The sequence below is a fragment of the Bactrocera tryoni genome, chromosome 1 (genome assembly GCF_016617805.1).
Source record: "Bactrocera tryoni isolate S06 chromosome 1, CSIRO_BtryS06_freeze2, whole genome shotgun sequence".
In the NCBI taxonomy this organism is placed as follows: Eukaryota; Metazoa; Arthropoda; class Insecta; order Diptera; family Tephritidae; genus Bactrocera; species Bactrocera tryoni.
In genome coordinates, this window is record NC_052499.1 from 32,354,181 (window position 1) to 32,378,789 (window position 24,609).

Consider the following 24,609-nt stretch of genomic DNA (forward strand, 5'->3'; position numbering starts at 1 on the left):
AATTTGATAATTTTTTTTGATAATTATTTTATTAATAATTTTGATGATAATGTTCGTTGAGCTTCAAGGATGGTTTTTACGGAGAGAAAAATTCGAATAATTGTCGGAAAACTCCTAAAAACAGCCCTTTTATTTTTCCCATACAAACGAATGAATGTTTGTTTGTTAGTAACGCTACGAGAATGGCTGAACCAATCTTGATGAAATTTTCAGAGGTTGTTCGTTGTGGATCAAGGAAGGTTTAGAAATAAAAATACCTTATAATTTTCATGAAGAAAAGTCGGAAAATTGGATAATTCCAAAAAGTACAATTTTTTTTTTTAATTTTTGTTTGTTTTGTTTTTCAATATTTTGATTTGTAAATTATTTGAATCGTTCAATTTCGGTCGCTTGCTTTTTTATTCCGGCTATTCCGTCGCCCCGGGCGCAACGTCTTGGGGGCGGCAAAACGATCTTCGCTGTTTTTTAATATTCACAAAAATACTTCAACAAACTTTAAAGATAAAGAGTAGTACACTCACAATGTAATAATCTGAATAACAATGAAAAATATAAATTTTTACTCGAATACTCTTCAGTCTTTGAATTTGTCTTATATCTTATAGTAGCAAAATAGGCAAAAATTCCTGGAAATTGTGTCAAAAGTGTACAAGATATAGGGCGAAAATGGGTTTTTTCTATGGCTTTTAATAAGATGTCTTATAAATTTACTATCAATTTCCTCAAAAGCCGTATTGTGAGAATTTTGGAACTTCAGAATTTGCGTGGCTTCTAGTTCCTAAATTTTATATACTTAATATCGAAGATATTTTGTAAAAATTCACTTTTGTTCGAACCACCTCATGAAACTTGTAGGTAGGTAGATAAAGGGGGGCTGCGGAACATCCTTAGCCCCGGTCGCCCGAAGTTGTAGCTACGCCACTGGGTGGAAACCAATATGGTTCATCTTTTCGGTTTGTATGTCTGACAATAAATGCATGGAACACTATCCATGTGCTTTTCTTTCGGAAACACAAACTGGAAATGATGGATATCAACTCTATCGGCGTCGCTCACCAGACAACAATGGCAGAACATTCAGCAATCAACTTACAACAGTTAATATCGAAGTTGACAACACATGGATCGTACTATATTCACCATTATTTTCTAATTCACATTCAAAACTCATATCAATGTTTAATATTGCAGTTTGGTGAAATCGATAAAATACGTTTGTAAATACGTCACCAAAGGAAGCAGCATAGCGATTATTGGTCTTGAACGATACGGTCGATACGTGAACTGCAATAAAGCGCTTTGTAAGATATTTACTTTTGCAATTCATGGACGTTTTCCCGACTGTTGTGCGTCTCGCAGTTAATTTGGAGAGTGGCCAAAGAGTGTATTTCAACCCAGAGAATACAGTACAGCCAGTGGAAACACCGCCAGCAACAAAATTAACATTGACGATTTTTTTCTCAACTTTCGTCAGTGATCCGTTTGCGAGAACATTGCTCTTACAAGCAAGGCCAACCAGTAGATTGACATCCAGATGTGTTCTCAACTAATGCATTAGGACGAATTTACACAATCCACCCGAAAAACGACGATTGTTCCTACCTTCGGTTGCTATTGATTAATGTACGCGATTCAACTTTATTTGAGTCATTGCTTACTGTGAATGGTACGGTGTGTACAAGTTTTGGAGAAGTAAGCCAGCAATTACAATTGCTGGAACACGTTAATCACTGGAATGAAAATGCAGTTCGCATACTTTTCGCGATAATCATTTCGACATATCAGCCTTCAAATCCGCGTCAATTATGGGATACGAACAAAAATGATATTGCCGAACACGTTTTACATCGCCTTCGCTAAAAATTGGAAATGTTACAGTTTCAGTGGATACTTCCGGTGGTTCGATATCAATTCCATCTTCCCTTTATCAATTCACGAAAGATTAACTCATCACAAATGTTCGGACATTTGCCAAATTATCGTAACTACGATTCCTTATGTGCACGCGCAATGTTAGCTGCCAAAAATACCGATGTTGTTGACTTAAACTGGAAGATTCAAAGTCAAATTCCGGGAGACTTGCGCTCATACAAATCGATCGATCGTCTTGACAATGAAGACGACGTCGTGAATTATCCAGTGGTATTTCTAAATTCTTTGGACAGGCTTGGTATGCCACCGCATCATTTGCGTCTCAAAGTAGGATCGGTCGTTATTATGTTTAGCAATCATCATGCCCCGAAACTATGTAATGGAACCCGACTGATTGAGACGCACCTATCGAATACAAGGGACAGAATGCTTGATTGTACGAATTCCTTTGAATTCTAACGATTTCCCATTTCAGTTCAAACGTATTTCGTTTCCAGTGAAAATTGCATTCGAGATGACAAGCAACAGGACCTAAAGATAGTCGCATAGTGTGAGGCATAAATTTGGAAATGCTATGTTTTTCACACGGCCGTGGTATGCTCACGAGTTGAAAACCATCATTTCTGTACACCGGAACAGAAACCAAAAAACGTTGTTTATCAACCTGCGTTGCATTGAAAAAATAAATAATAAAATGATAAATTTAACTTTCTGTTCATTTCAAAACACATAATTTCACGCAGGACAACGGCTGCGGGGCAGCTAGTTTGGAATAAAAAAATCTTTCTTATCTAAGTTTAAAGTTCCGAGTGTGAAGTAGTAGTTCGAAAATCCTTTTATGAGGTATATGGGGGCGGAGGAAAGTATTGACTCGATTCAACCTCTTTGTTACACAAGGGTATTATTTTTATTTTTTTATTTCTATTATCAAAAAATTATTTTTCTCGAATTTTAAAACATCCTTCACAATTACAAAAGATTCCATTTCAAACTTTACTTTGATCGGTCCGTTTGTATGGTAGCTATATGCTATAGTGATCCGATTGGAACAATGTATTTTGATACATTGAACAATAATCGGTGCCAAATTTTATCAAATTTTTATTTAAATAAATAAATAAAAGTTTTCCAAATAAGTGCATGGTTTGGAAAGTTCATTTCGAATGACAGCTATATACTCGTTCTAAAGTAAACTTAGGCTAAAAAAAACAGAACAAATGGTTTTTTCGGCAAAATCAATTCAACACAGCGCGTATCGGCAAACATACGAAAGAAGATTCCGTGATACGTCAATCGTATACGGTGATGGGCATTATCATGGTACCTTTACGATGGGCATTATGACTTTCGATAGCAAACGGATAGTAATTTGTTTTTAACTCACAACAGTTTTTAAAATTCACATTGCTTTGGATCGTATTTTTAGGCCACAATAATTGTGGAACTGTCAAAACTGTTGCACATTTTCAATAAACTACCTAAAAAGTTAATTGAATATCAAAATGGATCCGACTTTGTTTTTTGATTTGAGCTCTAGTGAAAGTGATAGGGATGAAAAAATAGTGCGATAGTGATCACACACAAGAAATAGACACCAGGGTAGCGAACCGGAAAAATGAAAAATGAAAATAAAATATTATTTATTAAATTTAATTTGAAAATTTATGGTTTTAACCTTGTAAATAACTTTTTTAATGTAAACTGAAATACAAAAATGTTGTTCATATACATAAATTAATTTTTTTTTTATTTTTAATGATGTATTCCATTTATTATTTTCTTGTTTTTGTTCTTTATTACTAAGAATTAAAAAAAATATAAAATTTAAAAAAATGTAGTCACATTTTCATAAATTTGTCTATTACGATTGGAAGTTTTCATTCGAATGGTATTCGAACGAACCGATACGTTTATACACTTGTTCACGTATGTCATCAAGCCAGGGGTCGAATCGTTACATCTGTGCACGGATCGGCAAACATACGAAAGTAAATTACATATGTACGTCAATCGTATGCGGTGATTAGCATTATGGTATACGATAGCAAACGGATCGTAATATATTTTCAATTCATAATAGTTTTTAAATTCCACATTGTTTTGGATCGTATTTTTAGGTCAAATTAGATGTGGAACTGTCAAAACTGTTGCAAAATTTTCAATAAACTAACAAAAGCTAAATAATAATATCAAAATGGATCCAACTTTGTTTTTTTATTTGAGCTCTAATGAAAGTGATGGGGATAAAAAATAGTGCGGAGATAGCTAAGAAATCGTAGCAATAGCGTAGGTATAAAAAACAAGTAAGGAAGGGCTAAGTTCGGGTGTCACCGAACATTTTATACTCTCGCATGATAAAGTGATAATCGAGATTTCATTATACGTCATTTACATATTTTTCAAATACCATACTTTTGTAAAGTTTAATTCCGCTATCATCATTGGTTCCTAATGTATATACTCGTATTATACAGAAAAGGCATCAGATGGAATTCAAAATAGCGTTATATTGGAAGAGGGCGTGGTTGCTAACCGATTTCACCCATATTTCGTGCATGTCATCAGGGTGTTGAGAAAATATTACATACCGAATTTCATTGAAATCGGTCCAGTAGTTCCTGAGATATGGTTTTTGGTCCATAAGTGGGCGAGGCCACGCCCATTTTCAATTTAAAAAAAAAGCCTGGGTGCAGCTTCCTTCTGCAATTTCTTCCGTAAAATTTAGTGTTTCTGACGTTTTTTGTTAGTCGGTTAACGCACTTTTAGTGATTTTTAACATAACCTTTATATGGGAGGTGGGCGTGGTTATTATCCGATTTCTTCCATTTTCGAACTATATATGGAAATGCCTGAAGGAAACGACTCTATAGAGTTTGGTTGACATAGCTATAGTAGTTTCTGAGATATGTACAAAAAACTTAGTAGGGGGCGGGGCCACGCCCACTTTTCCAAAAAAATTGCGGCCAAATATGCCCCTCCCTAATGCGATCCTTTGTGTCAAATTTCACTTTAATATCTTTATTTATGGCATAGTTATGACACTTTGTAGGTTTTCGGTTTCCGCCATTTTGTGGGCGTGGCAGTGTGCCGATTTTGCCCATCTTCGAACTTAACCTTCTTATGGAGCCAAGGAATACGTGTACTAAGTTTCATCATGATATCTCAATTTTTACTCAAGTTACAGCTTGCACGGACGGACGGACGGACAGACAGACATCCGGATTTCGACTCTACTCGTCACCCTGATCACTTTGGTATATATAACCCCATAGTTTTAGAACTTACAAACAACCGTTATGTGAACAAAACTATAATACTCTCCTTAGCAGCTTTGTTGCGAGAGTATAATAATATAGGAGGTAGATGCTTTCTTATATTTTCCAGTGTTGCTATAGCGGTATGCAAATCAACATTTTGCGATGTGTCATTGTAGCAGTTTATTAGGTGTTGCATGGGCAGGGTATCTTGCAGTTCATGCAAAGTGTGGTGATTCTTTTGAAAGTAAATATCCGTGCGTTAATTTTGTATGGCCGAGTTTAAGTCTCATCAAAACAAGCTGCTAGTGTTTTGTCTTAAAATTCGATTTACTGCCATGTTGTTGAGATAACTGATGCATAGTTTTATAATGAGCATTAATTTTGTTTTTATAATTAGAGACACGTTGTTTTTTGATGAAGTTTGCGAGGCACCTTTTAATATCTTTTTCGGTATAGTTGTTATCAAAAAAGTAGGATGAGTGGTGCGTCTTTTGCTAATTGATCGGTATTTTCAATACCCGTAATGTTCACATGCGCTGGCGTATATACAATTTTTATATTTTTGCCTCGTATGAGAGTCTCCTTAACCCTACGTGTGAGAATATCGCTAATATTTGCCGATTATAAAGCGTTCATTGATGAGAGACTATCGGTGCATATTATTAGTTTACAGCCTTTAGGTTTTAATTTTGCAGCTTCTTCAATTTCTGTAATTTCCGAGGTGAATATAGCGGTGCAGCTAGACAAAAGTCCACTTTTGATTAGTTCTTTAGATTCTGTTGTAATAGCAAAAGTGTTTTCAACTTTCTTTGAACCATCACAGTACCAAATTAGCCAGTTCTTTTGCTTCCATTTTTGCACTTGCTCAGTTGCCTTAAAGCAAGTGGGTTCGTGCTATTTTTGGTAAACCCACTGGAGATGAAAAGAGATTCTGCAGATTTCCAGGGAGGACTGAAAACTTTGTAAGTTTTTAGCTTCGAAAAATCTATATCCATCTTCTTAGCCATTTTGAAGATTTCCGTGATTGTAGAATTAATTTTTAAGTATCTTTTCGAGTGAGCTAAAGCCTTAAAGTCGACGTTACGAGCTTTCGAGAGAAAAATTCTGCGAAAGATTTATGGTCCTTTGCGCATTGGCCACGGCGAATATCGCATCCGATGGAACGATGAGCTGTACGAGATATATGACGACATTGACATAGTTCAGCGAATTAAAAGACAGCGGCTTCGCTAGGTCATGTTGTCCGGATGGATGAAATCACTCCAGCTCTGAAAGTATTCGACGCAGTACCCGCCGGGGGAAGCAGAGGAAGAGGAAGACCTCCACTCCGTTGGAAGGACCAAGTGGAGAAGGACCTGGCTTCGCTTGTAATATCCAATTGGCGCCACGCAGCGAAAAGAAGAAACGACTGGCGCGCTGTTGTTAACTCGGCTATAATCGCGTAAGCGGTGTCTACGCCAATTAAGAAGAAGAAGAAGAGCCTTAAAGTCTGTGTACAGGATGTTATCTGAGTTTTGTATGCAGTTACATATTTTATTCCCAGTTAATTTAAAAATGCAGTCTTCAATAGTAGGGAGTTTCAGTTCAAAAAGTATGTTTGCAATTGGAGTTGTTCGAAACGCGAGACTAATTATGCGCGCTGCCATGTGGTAATGTTTTTTGATTTTCTGCAGACAGCGTAGATTTTCCCCAATATCAAAGCTTTCATAATATTTAGTAGAGACTTTGTATGAGCACCACTTTTCATGCTGCATATGATTTTGAGTAGATTTATACGTTTTGAGAGGTCTTGACATAGGTCTTCAATTTGGTATTTCCAAGTCAGTTTTTGATCAAAGGTTATTCCAAGGATTTTAAGATAGCGCACATTTTCTATTATAAGATTTTGAAATACTGGATCTGGAAGATTGCAGTTTCGCTTCTTGCATATATGTATGTAGGGGCTTACACTTTTCAAAATTAACAGATGCACCCGATGTTAAGGACCAATTTGTAAATAAAGTAGACAACTTTTCCAAATCATTAATGTAAGTGTTTACATCATTAATCTTCGAAACAAAATAGAGGTCACCCGCGTATAAATAGTGTGATATGTTATTAACTTTTTTCATTAAAGCATTAATTTTTTCAAATGCAATTAGAAATAACGTCACCGATAGGGGAGAACCCTGTTGTACTCCATTTTCTAATTTTTTTTTTTAAATTTGATTTACATATATCCGTTTACGTTGACCATAAATGTTCTATTTGATAAAAAAGCTTTTGTATAGTTATAGATTTTTGGGCCAACTTTCCACCGATCAAGTTGATTGAGTATAGAGTGGACACTTATCAAAGGCTTTTGTAAAATCAACACTTATAACAGAGCAGTGATTTCGAGTTGATAAATTACTAGCTAGAAAGTGGTCTAGGTAAATTATTGCCTCTATCGTGCCTGACCTAGGTTTAAAAGCAGTTTGTTTTCTACTTATTAGATTGTTTTGAAATAAAAAAAATTGTATACATTTTGATATAATTTTTTCCAACAGTTTGCTTAATCATGATAAAAGCGAAATAGGACGGTAATTTTTGTAGCCATCTTTCTTATTCATATGCTTTGGAATACAAATGACGTTTGATTTTTTCCAAGAGTGGGGAAACACACCAGTTTTGACGATTAAATTAAATAAATGAATTAAGCGAATTTTTAGTACCAGAAGTGCATTTTTAATCATTGCATAGGTGATTCTGTCCGGGCCAGGACAATTCTCTTTAGTATTTTTAAGGTTATTTTCCAGTTCAAACAGTGTAATTTCTTCTTCAAGACTACAGCAGACTTCGAAATTTTATTCACCCCATACCGATTTGAGACACGATTTTTTTATACTCTCGCAACAATGTTGCTAAGGAGAGTATTATAGTTTTGTTCACATAACGGTTGTTTGTAAGTCCTAAAACTAAAAGAGTCAGATATAGGGTTATATATACCAAAGTGATCAGGGTGACGAGTAGAGTCGAAATCCGGATGTCTGTCTGTCCGTCCGTCCGCCTGTCCGTCCGCCCGTCCGTGCAAGCTGTAACTTGAGTAAAAATTGAGATATCATGATGAAACTTGGTACACGTATTCCTTGGCTCCATAAGAAGGTTAAGTTCGAAGATGGGCAAAATCGGCCCACTGCCACGCCCACAAAATGGCGGAAACCGAAAACCTATAAAGTATCATAATTAAGCCATAAATAAAGATATTAAAGTGAAATTTGCCACAAAGGATCGCATTAGGGAGGGGCATATTTGGCCGCAATTTTTTTGGAAAAGTGGGCATGGCCCCGCCCCCTAATAAGTTTTTTGTACATATCTCAGAAACTACTATAGCTATGTCAACCAAACTCTACAGGGTCGTTTTCTTCAGGCATTTTCATATACAGTTCAAAAATGGAAGATATCGGATAATAACCACGCCCACCTCCCATACAAAGGTTATGTTGAAAATCACTAAAAGTGCGTTAACCGACTAACAAAAATCGTCAGAAACACTAAATTTTACGGAAGAAATGGCAGAAGGAAGCTGCACCCAGGATTTTTTTAAAAATTGGAAATGGGCTTGGCCTCGCCCACTTATGGACCAAAAACCATATCTCACTAACTACTTCGCCGATTTCAATGAAATTCGGTATATAATATTTTCTTAACACCCTGATGACATGTACGAAATATGGATGAAATCGGTTCACAACCACGCCTTTTTCCAATATAACGCTATTTTGAATTCCATCTGATGCCTCTTCTGTATAATACGAGTATATACATTAGGAGTCAATGATGATAGCGGAATAAAACTTTACAAAAATACGGTATTTGAAAAATATGTAAATGACGTATAATGAAATCTCAATTATCACTTTATCATGCGAGAGTATAAAATGTTCGGTGACACCCGAACTTAGCCCTTCCTTACTTGTTCAGAAATGTATTCACTTGAAAATTGTTCATCTGCAGAACATCTGCAAACGTTAAGTTGTTTTTTAGAGCATGCCAGTATTTAATTTTTTCGTTTCTAAGTTCTTGCAGCTCTTTTGTCCACCAACAGGTATTATGTCTCTTCCTGTATGGTTTAGATTGCGGAATACTTACATTGGCTGCTCGCCTAATAGCTTTCGTTATGTTAGCCGCCTCGTTATTAACGTTATCAGTATACTAATCTCTTAGAAAAAAGAAGCCAGTATTCTTTTGCCGTTTTGTATCTAGGGTTATGGACAGTACTCGCATAATTTTCCCTATAACAGAGTATTATTGGACTATGATCACTACCGGACATATCGTCCACCGTGTCCCAATTTATCTCAATCGATAAATTGGGGCTACATGCTGAGATGTCAATCACAGTTAAAGTATAGTGAGTATATTTGCCGTTGTTAAGAATACACAGATTATTTTGTAGTACAAAACTTTCAAACATTATTCCTCTGGATATTGTGAGAGCCCCATAGTGGATGCCACCCATTTATATCGCCCAATATAATATTGTTCGCAAAATTAGTATCAATTGAATTGATGAACTCATTGAAAGAGTTTTTTATGTTTGGTGGTAGGTAAATATTTTGTATTTTAATTTCTACACTAGTTTTCACTTGGATTGAAGCTACATAATGGGTTGTCAAAAAAGGCTTGCGGTATTTTTATTGATTTTCTTTTTTTATTGAAATTGAAATGAATTTTTGATAGCTCATGCCCAGCTCTTGACCGATGCTACGGCTGCTACTATGCCGGTCCTTTTCGACCAATTCAGCGATTTTGTCGGCCGCTCAGCGCCGGAGCGTGGCGCATCTTCGACCACCTCTACACCAGAACGAAAACGTTGAAACCATCGTTGTGCGGTGGAAATGGAAACTGTATCGGGTCCATAAACTGCACAAATTTTATTGGCGGCTTGAGATGCATTTTTGCCTTTATCGTAGTAGTTCTCTTTATTTTGCTCCATGTTTGCGACGCTATAACTCACGAACGACTTAAAAGAATCGACAATCAATCAAACACATGTTAGCGCGTGAAATGAGCTTTCCAAAAAGGTAACAGCATGACTCGATGCGACGAATAAAACTAGAACTACGCGCTTTCAGCGCCAACCAGCGAAATTACCGCAAGACTTATTTGACAACCTATTATTTGAAAATTCAATCTAGTGCCATTTGCACCGTAGATATGTTGAATATTTTTGCGGATGAGAAATGCAATACCTTGCTTATTTCACATGTTCGTATTGTGAAGATAAATATTTTACCATTTTGGGCATTTGGTTGTTTTCAAAGCCGCATTGATATGCGTTTCTTGTAATGCTATAATACTCGTATGTATGAGGTTGGAATTCCGCTATTAATATCTCCAAATTATTGTAATTGTTCCAATAGCCTTTAATGTTCCACTGAAGAACTTTCATTATAAAATATGCACGGAGATATGAGTATAGTTATTCAGAATTAGAATCTGCTATAATATTTTCCTGATTAATGTATTGAAGTTGAGAAAGAATCTCATTGATGTCTCTATCCATATTATTCTGTGAGTCATAATTGTTTTCGGTAAAATTGCTGGTGTTGGCAATGTAATTATATTTAAATTTGTTTACCTGCATTATAGTTGATTCGGTTTCTTCCTGACAATTTGATGATTTGGGTATGCTTATTGAGCCAATAGGAGTTACACTTAAGTTATTATCGGGTGGATTTTCTTTATTTTGATTGTTGGGATGAGTTGTTGGTAGGATAAAATCTGAGTATTTTAATTGATTTATATAAGATTTTTGTTTTGTAGTTGTGTTGTCAGCAATAGGTTTTGTATAATTATTGGTTTTGTTTTGTAAATTTTCGTTGTTTTTGGTTGTTGATGGTTTTGCCTTGATTAATTCTTCTGTGGTTAATTAAGTCAAGTGATTCTATTGGGATTCCTTTTGTGAAGTAGTCTGGTGAAAAGTTGTTATTCACATACATAAGTTACTGCTTCTTTAATTGATGTTCGGTTTATTGTAGAATATTTAAGGATTTCTTGCTTTTTAAGATAAGTTGGACATTTTTTATTTGTTGATTTATGCTGAGAATTACAGTTAATACATGTAATTTGAGTGCACTTTATTACCTCTGAGTGCTCTGGTAAGGCACATGTGGCACAAACAGGAGTGTTGGTACACCTGTTTCTTGTATGACCGATAACGTAACATATTTTGCATTGCATGGGTTTAGAAATATATCCTCCAGGAGGCGGACTTTCGCCCATAACTGCGAGCGAGAGATCGCTATAAGACACTTATAAAGTTGACGTTTGAAAAAAGAACAATTTCTTTTCAAAATTATAGATTTTCAATTTAATATTTTCACAAAATTATGAATTTCTCAAAAAATTTTTATAAGCTTGAGAATAAAATAATGCTATCGTTTTCAATGCTTGCTTATTTTTTCATTTGAGACAATATTTTGAAACTAACGCTAGAGACTGTGTAGTTAATAGTAACTAGTCACAAATTGAGACTTCTCTTAAAAATGTCTCAAATAGTGACTAGAGGCTGTTTACAGAATCGCGCTATTAGTCTCACTGGCACGGGAACATTTTGTACAGTGCCTGTGGGTTCAAATTTTTCCACTTGAAGCTCAATTGTTGATCTGACAGGACGATTATGACGACCATACATTGGACGTAGCGCTCTTAAAGTTGAGGCCACTGACTCCGAATTACGGTTGTAAATTTAAGAATTTCGACTCATTGTTAGATCGTATATTTTTCTATGACGAAATGGCAAACCTTACTGAAGAAAAATGTCAAAAGTGCGGAAAAAATGTGGCGTCGTTTGCTGTCCCTATAGGTGTACATCTAGTAGCTTCCCTATTGAAAAACCCATTATTAATATTATAAAAAACTATATAAAATATTTCCTTGTGTATATCTTTTACTAATTTCAATTATACTTCGCATGTGAAGGTGAATATAAAGTAACATTTATTTTATCATATTTTTTTTTAATTTTCAATTTTTTAATTATGTCTAACTCTTATAAAATATATTTCTATAAAAAATTACTAATTTTAACAGAAAATCTTATTGATTACATATTTTTTTTATTTAGAGAAAACACACCAAAGAGTACAGAAATTATTCGGAGCACAAAAATCAATCTGACAAATCAAAAAAGGAAGTTTCAATTGACAGAAGCCGTTGGTGAAGTGTGTTTTAACCATGATTCAATTATATGTATATGCTTGTATCGATAGCTCATAAACAACGATTTGTCAAAAGTGAATGGATCCGTATTTCCCAAATCAGCTGCTTTGATTTTGCGTTTATGATTCAAAAGTAAATTTTTCAAATATTTCAACAATTTAAAATATCTTTCTTGAGTAATAACTGAATACGAATAAATTGTAACTGATACCATGTTCAGACCGACGATCACATGATTTCGGCTGTTGAGTAGTTTATCCTACTAATCTTATAAATTTATCAAGATTTCGCCATACAAAAATGACACTTCAAAACCATTTCATCGAAGTGATTTGAAACTGATCCACTCTAAATCTCTCGGTGCGACTCTGATTTTGCGTCATCTACTTGTTAGCATTAGAAATCTATTACATTATCACAGCTAATGTAGACACCTGAAAATCGACTTCCCAAAATGAAAAAATGCGTCCGTTATTTCCATTATATGGAAAATATTTAAAAGAAGACGGCTTCTACATATTACAAAATACTATATGACAATGTTTTTTTAAGAGATAGTAACCGATGTGAATTCTTGAATGGCTAAAACAGCTGTTTTATCATCTGTATTTGTACTTTTTGGGTTATACGAGTAATAAGCAGATGCGTTACGATGAAATAAACTTTCGTTTGTAGGATTTTATATTGCATTAAAGTAAGCCTTATTTAAATGAATTTTTCGTTCAAGTTTTTTTCTCTATTATTAATTTTGCTTTTAAATTTTATTGAGTTATTTGTTTTGAAAATTGTTATATTTTTATTACTATAACTAACGTCATCATCATTCTATTTTATTGTCCTAGGTCGTTTTTATTCATACATTATATTAGTTTTACTTTCCTTTCTTTTATCCACAATTTCATTTAAAGTGTTTGTTATAGTTCGAAGTATGCCTTCCAACATACTTAAATGATTTTCAGTATTTCAGTGATTTTTTTAATGAAAAGAATTATAATTACTTTAAATGTGATTTATGTAATCTTACACTTTGCCTGGTGGATGAACTAATTAAACATAAACGATTTAAACTTCAATCAAAATAAAACGATAAATAATCAATATCACACGTCACAAACTAAAATGTCTAAGCATCGTCGTTATACCGTAATTTTTGTGATAAATCACTTACACTAGCATCTTTAATTGTATCCAATATATTGTGGAGCACACACTACTGCTTTAACTAAAATAAAAACCACTTTATACACTTTGGTTTTTTTTAATAATTTTATTTATAAAATAAATTTATACTTTATAAAGTTTTTGCCGGAGCTGGCGATCGAGGTTCCGTTAATCGAGGGTGAATAGCGAGATTAGCCGAAAGTCAATGTGCGCAGTGTGTCGAACGAATTGCTTAGAACCAATTGTTCGCTTTTCCTTTTGCCCATCCTTTTTGTAGAGTGAGTTGATTGATGTAGCAGTGTGGTGAGTTGTGTTGAGTATGGTGTCATGAGATGGTGAATTGAGCTGTGTTGTATTAGGGTGCCCCAGTTTTCCCGTGTAGAGCGGGTGGATGCTTAACTCCTTTAAACATCCTGGGCCCCCTGCGAATATTTTGCCTAGTATTCCACGAATATGTTGTTGTCTGTATTTTGGCGTACTGCTGGTGGAGTAGCCGAGACGCAGGAATACATTCTGACAGCAGAAGTATTTGATGATGGAGTTGTAATATACTCACATTCATCCGGTGTGCAGAGAACGGATTTTGATTTAAACATGACACATGTATTTTGTGTGCAAACAAGTGTATGCGTTGTTTGCTTTTATTCATTTCATTAGCGGTTATTTAAAATTTCTTATTTCACCGGTATGTTATACCGGTTGTTTATTATTTGCCTTTTCCATGTTATCAGCTTATAAAGGATAGTAACTCCACTCTTGCGAGAGAGTGGCCGTGAATGGAGAACGGCTCGCCTCGTAAAATAGAGAATTCTTCATAATTAATTTGAAGCTTTGTACAGCTGATCCCCATAACCCACCCATATGAGGAGCGCTTGCATAGATTCGATAAGAGCGACCTTTAGTTTTTGTAAGTGTAGATGCGTCACTGTATCGCATTGAGAATATGGTGACCCCTTAACTTTCTTTTTGAATTTTTGCTCATAATTTGAAAATTTAGCTATGAATCAATATTGAACGAAATGTCTCAATTTTTGACTTCCTAGTATGTACAATTCAAGATATAAGCGATTTTATTTACATTTTGCCAATATTGAATTAGTAATTAGGTTGTGTTCGTGCTATCGTTTTGTGTGCGCGTATAGATGTTGCGCAATATTCAGAAACCGTATTGGCTTGGTATGTGGGGAATAGTTTACACATCGCTGTATTTATACCTGCGAAAATTTTAGTTCGGTTTCATTTGTTCGTCCCATAAATCTTGCGTCAGTAATCATAAGTGGCGAAGGCCACCCTGGGGGGTCGAAAAGTGACATATATTTGAATTTTTATTATTGTCAGATTGAATTCTGACTTTGTTTTTTCTGTCAATATGTGGGATGTTCGACAATTGGTTCTAAGCAATTCGTGCGACACAGTCAGTTCGATCATCAACTTTGGCATACACACTCCGCCGCGTCGACACCTTACGCTTTTCTCCTCCAATTACTAAATTCAACCACGATCCGAGTCTACTCGATCGCCAGCAGTGACAAATTCCAGAAATTGAAGTATCGCCGCCTCGCCCGTCGATATCATATTCAATGAGATTTATATAAGAAAATCAATAAATTTAGATTTAAATAACATTGGCAGCAATGAAATAACTAGACTCAAAAGACAACATATTCTAGACCTCCCATTCAGGAATTAATAACATATATTACTACGATATTAAATATTAGTATTAAGTTTGTTAATATAAGCACTAGAAATAAGAACATTTGATATGAATATTGTATATTACGAGTATTATTGATATCACTGGATATGTGATACAATTTTTGTGCTTTTGATAGTTCTTGATGGTTGATGTAAACGGCTGTAAACATGTCCCGGAAGGACGGCCATTCTTCATAACCTCCATAGAATGTTTCTGTGTCACACGCGGACAACTGAATCGTCAGAATCTACAATGACGACATGAGCCGCTTGGAGGCGCGTCCAAAAATTTGTAAGATTTTGGTTTTTTATTTCTAACAACGATTCAGAGTTTTCATGAATCGGTGAAGATGCAAATCTAGTGCAGTATCTTAAAAAACTGTCACTTTCTGAAATAAATTTAGCAACCTGTTTTGAGCGTGTAGCTCCTGCAGGTGTATTTTGATTAGGGTCGGTATTAACCATTTTTGCGAAATAATATTATTTATTTATTTTATTTTAGCTTTAAGTTTGAAAATATCCGCACTTTTACTTTATTACCTTCTTTTACGTCCTTATGTTAGTATTTAGGTACACCCTAATACTTGGACTTGTATGTATGTATGTATGTGCTTATGAAAGTACTTATGTTTTGAGCAATTGAGAGCTCGCTGAAAAGATCAATGCGCTATTTGTACGCAATCCTGCTTGTTTTTGTTTGTAAAGAACAAGAGGTATTGCCGGATAATTGCCAATGTGGACTTATAATATGTGTGTGTACAACTGTGTTAAGAAATATTTTGTATAGTTCTTACAAATTACGTAAATTTTGTTAATTTTTTTGTTTGATATATGTATGTATATGTAAATGCTATTTTATTTTTCGAAAAAGAGAGAGAGATTGAAAACGGAATTTGAAAAGTTATTTTCTCTTATGTATACGTACATATGTATGTAAGCAAATATGCACTTGTACATATGTAGTTTATATTAGAACCGCCGTCTAATATGCATTATAGACATATGTATATATATGTATATGTGAATATATAAATATATATTTTGCGTTTGGCAATTATACATATATATTGATGTATAGTATGTTATTTGTATTATGAAAAGGTATATGTTTGTATGTATGTAAGTATAGTTATATTTATTTTGTTAGTGTTTTTGTCTTTTACTTTATTTAGGACTTGCTATTTTTCCTTTGCTTACTTATTCTATACAATCCCGATTACTGCTTTATTAAGCAGAAAGGGTTTGCCGGAAATTTTTCGCAATTAATTGCTTGGATATTAGTTGCTTTTGGTGTTTTGGAAACACAAAGATAAGCTCTTAGGCTTTTTACATATTTAACATATTTTTTTCGCGCCCGAATATTTGTTTTTGTTTTCTTATAAGGTGCTTTAGGTTTTCGCGCCCGTTTATTTGTTTCGCGACCGACTGTCTGTGTTTGTTTTTTGTTTTGCCTGTTGAGACTGTTTGATATATTTTGGTTTTGTAAGTTTAGGTTTTTGTCACCGCAGCTTTCGTTTTTTCTTCGTTCCACTGCACTTTTTTTATTTTTGTCTTATTCGTTGTATATAAGTATCAAACCTTTTTTGTTCTCCCGCAGTTTTCACAAAATATATATGTAGGTGTATAGGTATGTTTTTTTTTGTTTTTGTTTGGGACACTGCACTTATGTTTTTTAAGCTTTTTTTCTTTGTTTTATATTTTTTTGTTCGCCACTGCACTTCTACCGCACTGCACTGGATATTGTTTTGTTTTATTTTTTGTGGTTCGTTTTGTGGCTGTTAATTTAAGGTGCCTGTCTTTTTTGATGCCAAATTTAGCATTTAATTTCTGTGATAAATCACTTACACTAGCATCTTTAATTGTATCCAATATAGTATTGTGGAGCACACACTACTGCTTTAACTAAAATAAAAACCCTTTTATACACTTTGGTTTTTTTAACAATTTTATTTATAAAATAAATTTATACTTTATAAAGTTTTTACAAATATAATGATTTGCAGCAGCTGGCGATCGAGGTTCCGTGAATCGAGGGTGAATAGCGAGATGTTGACGCGGCGCAGTGTATCGAATCTCTTGTAGCGTTTTGTTAATTTTTGATATTTTTTGATATTTTTGAGATCGTAGGTCATTGTATAGGAAATATCTATAAGTTTAATCATGCCAACGGTTGGGGCACTTCTTTTTGACATCTTCGAAGACAGTACATAACTACGCAGTTTTTCAACACTTTTGAAAAAAAAATCTTAAAATATAACTGAAAATATGTATAACTTATTACGTTCAAAAAAGTTCGAAACATTCAATAGAGTACTTTCTTTAACGAAAATCGTTTAATTTTTCATGCGTTACACTGGTAAATCCCCTTAATACAAAACTTCTAAATTGGTAAAGATTAAAAATAAAAACAAATAATTAATTTGTTCTAGGAATAAGTAAAACACGTACACATATTTATTTTCCTCCCAAACGCTAGCTAGCGGTGTTTACCACTAGCACTGCAGTGATCATAATAGCGCAAACAGCCAAAAACGGGGACCCGTGGCCCGTGTCAGCTGATACGACCTATCTATGGGCGCGCAATGTCTCTCTTTGAGGTAGGATGCCGTGAGAATTCACGGCATTTGGATTTTTGCCGTAGAAACGTGTCAGCTGATTGCTCTCTCACAACGCATGGTTGCCAATATCGATATACTGTAGTAATTATCAACTTTTATAATTCAATCCCTTCAATATGTTTGAAATTTTCTTAAAATAACTCAAAATCAGAGTCAAATGCTATTATTTATAAATATATAAACTACTTTATAATAGTTTGTTTTCAGTTTTGATATTTTATATTATAAAAAATTGTAATTGAAAACATAGATGTGCACAAAACTATATATGCGTATTGAGCAATGGCAACATTGTTCAAATGAAAACAAACAAAGATGGCTGATTTCTGCGTTTTTATCACGGGCTCAACTTTTAACACATTTTGCTCGCTAAGGAAGGCAAAGGAAGGAACGGAGTAGCGTTTTTGGCTGTTTCTGCTATAACACATTTTACTCGCTAAGGAAGGCAAAGGATAGAAGGGAGTAGCGTTTTTGGCTGTTTCTGCTATAACAGATTGCACAAACGCTTTGAAACATTTGCAGCTGTTCACCAACACTCTTACATTTTCTGGAATTTTCAATTGAATGGGAGAATACGTAAGTAAGATAGAGAAAAACTATCGACATTCTAAATATATTGTAATATTAACTGCTAGAATAGGAAAGACGAATACCCAACTTTTCAAGAAGAAGAAAAAACGAAAAGCGCAGTTTATTTTGGATTTTAAAGAGGTAGTTTAGTTAATTGATAATTTCATATTTTATAATTAATTTCTGTTATATATACATACATACATATATGTATATACTTTATTTATTTTATACTAGAGGACCCGTCCACGCTTCACTGTGGCTGATACATAGTTAATACTACAACTAACATCTATGTATATGTTTTTTATTAGTTGGATTATAACTATTATTTAATGAGATATAGCATTTTTGTGAAGCAACTTGTGTTAGTTTACAAAAAAATGGATCATAAAGCATTTCGTGTCTTAATAAAGTAGTGTTTTTTTGGGGAAAATACTGTTGCATTGGGGCTCAGGGAAACCCACCGTTGAAAAGATATTTGCTAAGCTGGAAACAGGCGAAATGAGCAGAGTAGGTGCCTCGCAAGTTCATAATCCAACAAAAACAACGACAAAAAACTGATTCTGAGAAGTGTTTAAGTTCTCTCTAAGCGGAATAAAGCCGAAATTTTTCGTCAGTGATAGAAATATAGCTCCATCATTTCCCACTGGAGTCCAATGGACTCATTCTAGTGGACTGTACTTGATGAACCGGTTCTCAGGCGTGGAAAAACGACATCAGCCTTTTGGGATGAACGTGGTATAATACATACTCAACGACTGAATACTGAGCCAGTTAGCAATTGTATTATTTTTGAGAAAACTCTGTTTAAAATTGTACGCATATATTCAAATGATTCCTACAAACATGAATTTTGAACAAATGCTTATGATTTAAAATATAATTTTTGTATTTATGTGTTGTATTAAACTTTAAAATAAATCGCTCTAAGCTATTTCCCCACCAATTTTCAGCCAAATCGGTTCAGCCGTTCTTGAGTTATAAATGGTGTAACGACTTTCTTTTATATACATATGTATGTATATAAGTAGATATAGAAAACGGAAAAGCTGAAGAGGAGAATAAGGTAAGCATTGTGATTTGTATGTTATCTATACGATTAAAACTTTAAATATTATAGAAAAGCATTTGGAGCATTTTTATAATTCAAATATCATATTGCAAATTACAAAAAACTAAGGTGAGTAAGTCATAAATTATTAACTTTTCTTTAAAGAAATGCAATTAAATAGTGTATATTTAATTTAAAAAGTTGTGTTTTAGATTGTTCATCGTACATACATTTACCTATAGATGATAAGTTTCTTTTTATGATCTCTCATAGAATGAATTTCGATGATCTTGTGGAAGAAATGGATTCCGAAGTGAAATACTCACAACCGTTGAGCCCCCATAGATTTTGCATTGAACATCTGATGATCTTCATTTTGCATTTTTTAATAATATGTTTTTTACAGATAAAGTGTTTAAAAAATATTTTATAATATCGTTTGCGCTCTTTCAGGAGAACCTTCAAAAATTGTGGTACCGTCATCATGGTCTGTCGGTCACGCAGGTATTATGTATTAATATATATGTAAATATTTTAGTATTTGCTTTAAAATAATAAAAAAAATATATTTATGTATGTATTTCAGATATAATCCAGAAGCTGGATGCCGTTGAGACCCGTCTCACTGCCATTGAAAAGGCCCCAAAAGATAAAGCCAGTAATGCAGTTTTGCATTTACAAAATGAAACAGAATCTAATTTTTATATTTTAATTTTCTACATGCCAGAAAAGCCGAGATGCAGGCACAAAGTAAATTATTGCGCATCACCGGTGACTTGGAGGACGAGCATTATATGGAGCTCGCTTCGAAACTGTCCAAGTCATCGAAAGAGCACGTGCGCTTCGTGGAAGACAAACACGGATGCTATGATAATTATTTCGCTTTTAAATATAGTGCGATTGTATTATAACTTACTGCCATTTATTTCTTTATAACAGATGCGGCTAAAATTGAAGGCAAAGGGCACAAAAGGTATTGATGGCGTACTGCGTGGTATGTTTTCAGACGATATAATGTACCATTAAAATTTAGAGGTGCGGAGAGAGAAGGAATCTTTACTAAAGCTACAGTGCGTAAGGTTAGTTTTTGGTAGGTTTTTTTTTACTGATATATATTTAAATGTCTTAACTTAAAACGATTTCCTTTAGATATATTTCCTGACAATGACAAAATCTGTGGAGAGCTCCGGAGATTTGTGGCCTTAAACCATAATCGTTTTAGGCAAAAACAAAAAAAAACATAAAATTAAGGCTAAATTAGTATACATTTTCTTATTATTACTATGTATACATAAGTATTTATATGTATGTATATTAGTTCTAAATTTTATATATTAGTTGTAAGTTGTACATATTAGCTTTAAGTTATATGTATATACGTATATTAGTTCTAAGTTGTAGATATTAGTTTCAAGTTGTTGATTCTAGTTTTATAGCCCTGACAGACAAGCAAAATTAATGCGCCTTGCACATTGAAATTTTAAGGTGACAGACTTGTGCATTCATATCAGCTATCTGATAGTGAAATTTGTTCATTTATTATGAAATAAAAGTGTGCGAAAAAGTTAAGAATATTGGAAAAATGGATAGCAAACTGTGCGTTGTTTATTTTCTGCCATCTAAAAATATTAAAATTTGTTTTTTTAATATACTTGCACAAAATTTAATTAGCAATATAAAAACTGTTTACCTCTGAAGCTGTAAACACAAACAAGGCGGCAGATTACAAGCGCCATCTGTCAAACAATAGCAGAAACTAGCCATTTTTGGGCAGTGTTGTCTACTCGAATTTGGTAAATTCAGCTAAGTGCACGGAATTCTTGTGCATTACAAACTTGCATTAACATGGGTCAAATGCGCAAGTAAATGTAAATTAAGCCCGCTATTGCATATTAGCGCTGTCGTCTGTCAGGGCTTTTACTTTTTTATACAAATGTGAATTTTCAGAATTATAATTACTATACTGAAGTAAATTTAATCTTGTATTATATTTGCTTTTAATAACAAGTTGACATTTTCTGCCGAATGTAATAATAAAAGGCAAATTAGTAGTTTAAGTAAATATGGTTTTAAATTTAAACAAAGAAAACTAATATGAAAAATACTGCAATCTATTTAAAATAATCGAATTTGCTAGAAGTAACAAATGGGTAACAAATCGAGGTAATAGATATGCTTGTTACTGCTTTAACCATTCTGCTAATATGGTTATATGTTACAGGTAACAAACTGCTAACCAAAATAATAACACAAACAGATATTTGGCAAACAAATACTTTTTTATGTATAACACATACATAGCTAACCATGCGCTAACAAAAGTATTTGCTATCCGTAACAGACTGTAAAGAGATTTGAAAATGTATGTATTCTGTTAGAACTGCGTCTTTGCCATTGGTTAGAGCGAGAAAACCATTGAACATCAAATAGCTTTGTTACTGTTTTCCCACTCTCTGAACAAAAGTAACAAATATTTTAACGTATGCAAAAGTTAACAATAACAAGCCGCTTACACGTTTGCTAACAGACGAGCAAAATTAATGCGCTTTAAGCAACGCTAATACGTATTGAAATTTTATGATGACAGACGGCAGACTTGTGCATTTAGACAGCTGATTGGGAAATTTGTTTATTTATTAAAAAAAAAGTGAAATAAAAATTAATAAGAGAAATTATTAATAGAAATTTTGGTATTTTTGAAAAATCAATATAAATTTAACGAAAAAATACGTTTATTATTAACTCCGTTCAAAGATAATAGAGTGAAATTAAAAGCAATAATTGATTGTAATGCGAAAAAAGTGTGCGAAAAAGTTAAGAATATTGGAAAAATGGATAGCAAACTGTGCGTTGTTTATTTTCTGCCATCTAAAAATATTAAAATTTGTTTTTGTTAATATACTTGCACATAATTTAATTAGCAATATAAAACTGCTTACCTTTGATGCTGTAAACGCAAAGGTGGCGGCAGACTTCAAGTGACATCTGTCAAAAAATAGCAAAAGTCGGCCATTTTTGAGCAGTGTTGCCTACTCAAATTTGGTAAATTCAGCTAAATGCATGAAATTTTTGTGCATTTCAAACTTGCATTAACATGGGTCAAATGCGCAAGTAAATGTAAATTAAGCCCGCTAATGCATACTAGCGCTGTCATCTGTCAGGGCTATTAGAAAACTGTCTTCGTTCTTTGATTGGTTGGTTAATACTGTAAATAATTTTATAAAATATAATCTGCTTATAACTATAACTCACCATCTCCCTCAACGTCTAAAAAAAATGCTCTTGCCGTGAACAGCTCATTATTGGTTCCTCTAAAACCAAAAATATTTCGTTAGTACTCGTAGATTGATAAAGCTCGACATTTTAAATTTGATACACATATTTTTTTCAACTATTCGCCATTAGCTCGAAAAAAATAGTTGTGATAATCAAAATCCTTTGTTCAATGATTATATAATGTCATTTCAAAGATGGGCGCAAATTTTGAACAAATGGCATAACTTTTCGAGAAAATGTATCCACCGACTTAAAAATTATAGTCTTGAGATAAACATGTTAAGTGCGCTGACGTGGGCCGATAGGCGGACCATCGAAGTGTCTATCTCTTAGAATTTTACTGGGATCTATTTGAAATTTTTTTTTTTTTTTTATTGGGGGTGTTTTTTTACGTGGCGGGTCCCAAACCCAGCGCACAACCCTATGCAGGGGATGTTTCGCCTTCTCACATTAGCTCGCTTCGAACGGATGTTCTTAGGCTACCCAGAGGATACTTGGTCAAAGACCGGAAGTAGTGAGCTGCTTGAGCCATGTGTAAAAGAATCGTTTCTGGCCCCTCCCAAGTGAATGGCGATCAGAGAACTTTCCTCACTTGCGTGAACTTCTACACATGACTCCTCCTAATAGTTCGAGCTGCAGAACTAAACAGAGAAGGTACTATCTTCTATAAGAGTGTACAGCTACTGGCGTATGCCGACGATATTGATATCATCGGCCTCAACACCCGCGCCGTTGGTTCTGCTTTCTCCAGGCTGGGCAAGGAAGCACAGAAAATGGGTCAGGCAGTGAAGGAGGGCAAAACGAAATATCTCCTGTCATCAAACAAACAGTCGTCGCACTCGCGACTTGGCTCTCACGTCACTGTTGACAGTCATAACTTTGAAGTTTTAGATAATTTCGTCTATTTAGGAACCAGCATTAACACCACCAACAATGTCAGCCTGGAAATCCAACGCAGGATTGCTCTTGCCAACAGGTGCTACTTCGAACTGAGTAGGCAATTGAAAAGTAAAGTCCTCTCTCGACGAACAAAAGCTAAACTCTATAAGTCGCTCATAATTCCCGTCCTGCTATATGGTGCACAGCGGCTATGCTGGCTAGGTCATGCTGTCCGGATGGATGAAAACACTCCAGCTCTGAAAGTATTCGACGCAGTAACCGCCGGGGGAGGCAGAGGAAGAGGAAAACCTCCACTCCGTTGGAAGGACCAAGTGGAGAAGGACCTGGCTTCGCTTGGAATATCCAACGGGCGCCACGTAGCGAAAGGAAGAAACGACTGGCGCGCTGTTGTTAACTCGGCTATAATCGCGTAAGCGGTGTCTACCCCAATTAAGAAGAAGAAGAATTTGAAATTTTAGGGGATTTTTTTTAACATTTTGTACTATTCACACAGTCTTCACTCATTCCATGTTTAAAGTTTTGAAGTATTAATAATTCATATTTGCTTCATAGTAAAATATTTGCTATATTAGAAAATAGTTATTTTATTTCTACGAAATCTTAAAGCGGTGAAATGAAAACAAAAACAATAAAAAGATCTGCGATAAATCTAACAAGGACTGACAGTCGGACAGCTAAAGGCGTGACTCAGGTCGTCCAGCTGATCACTTATATATGTAACCGGTTTTTCAATTGAGCGCTACAAAAGTTTTTTTTTTTTAATAAAATAATAACGATTTGGGATATCAATGAAATTATTTATTCCTGTAAAAGTACATTTGATGCCATTACGTATGGAACTCGATTTCTTTTGCATGCACTATGTTGGCATAGACCATAGACTTGACGTAGCCCCACAGGAAATACGTGGCCAATTAACTGGGCCATTTCGTGAGATAACACGTCCACCAAACTTGGTTTTTAATAAATCGAAAAAAATATGACGTCGTTTGCATACTAATTTGTATGCAATATGTAG

The 24,609-nt window shown here is 34.3% G+C and overlaps 1 protein-coding gene and 1 long non-coding RNA gene across 8 annotated transcripts in view; both read left to right on the top strand.

Moving 5' to 3' along the window:
* LOC120780974 (monocarboxylate transporter 10) overlaps window positions 1-20,703 on the top strand; it is a 60,742-nt gene extending 40,039 nt beyond the window's left edge. For 3 of the 6 annotated variants that reach the window (XM_040113292.1, XM_040113244.1, XM_040113211.1), the window contains 3 exons: window positions 19,869-19,919; window positions 20,002-20,073; window positions 20,143-20,444. In XM_040113292.1, coding sequence (XP_039969226.1) covers window positions 19,869-19,919; window positions 20,002-20,073; window positions 20,143-20,351 — 332 coding nt within the window. In that variant the 3' untranslated portion in view covers window positions 20,352-20,444. Of the gene's footprint in view, window positions 1-12,219; window positions 12,428-19,868; window positions 19,920-20,001; window positions 20,074-20,142; window positions 20,506-20,564 lie in introns of those variants that run through there. The other 3 variants (XM_040113429.1, XM_040113343.1, XM_040113504.1) reach the window with 3 other exon arrangements.
* LOC120781552 lies at window positions 18,090-19,862 on the top strand. 2 transcript variants are annotated; one of them, XR_005706103.1, is made up of 4 exons: window positions 18,090-18,367; window positions 19,318-19,430; window positions 19,485-19,544; window positions 19,689-19,862. It is a non-coding gene; the product is annotated as an uncharacterized LOC120781552 (long non-coding RNA). The 2 variants fall into 2 exon arrangements; XR_005706097.1 differs by having other exon boundaries at window positions 19,318-19,544.
* Window positions 20,704-24,609: the final 3,906 nt, after the last annotated feature.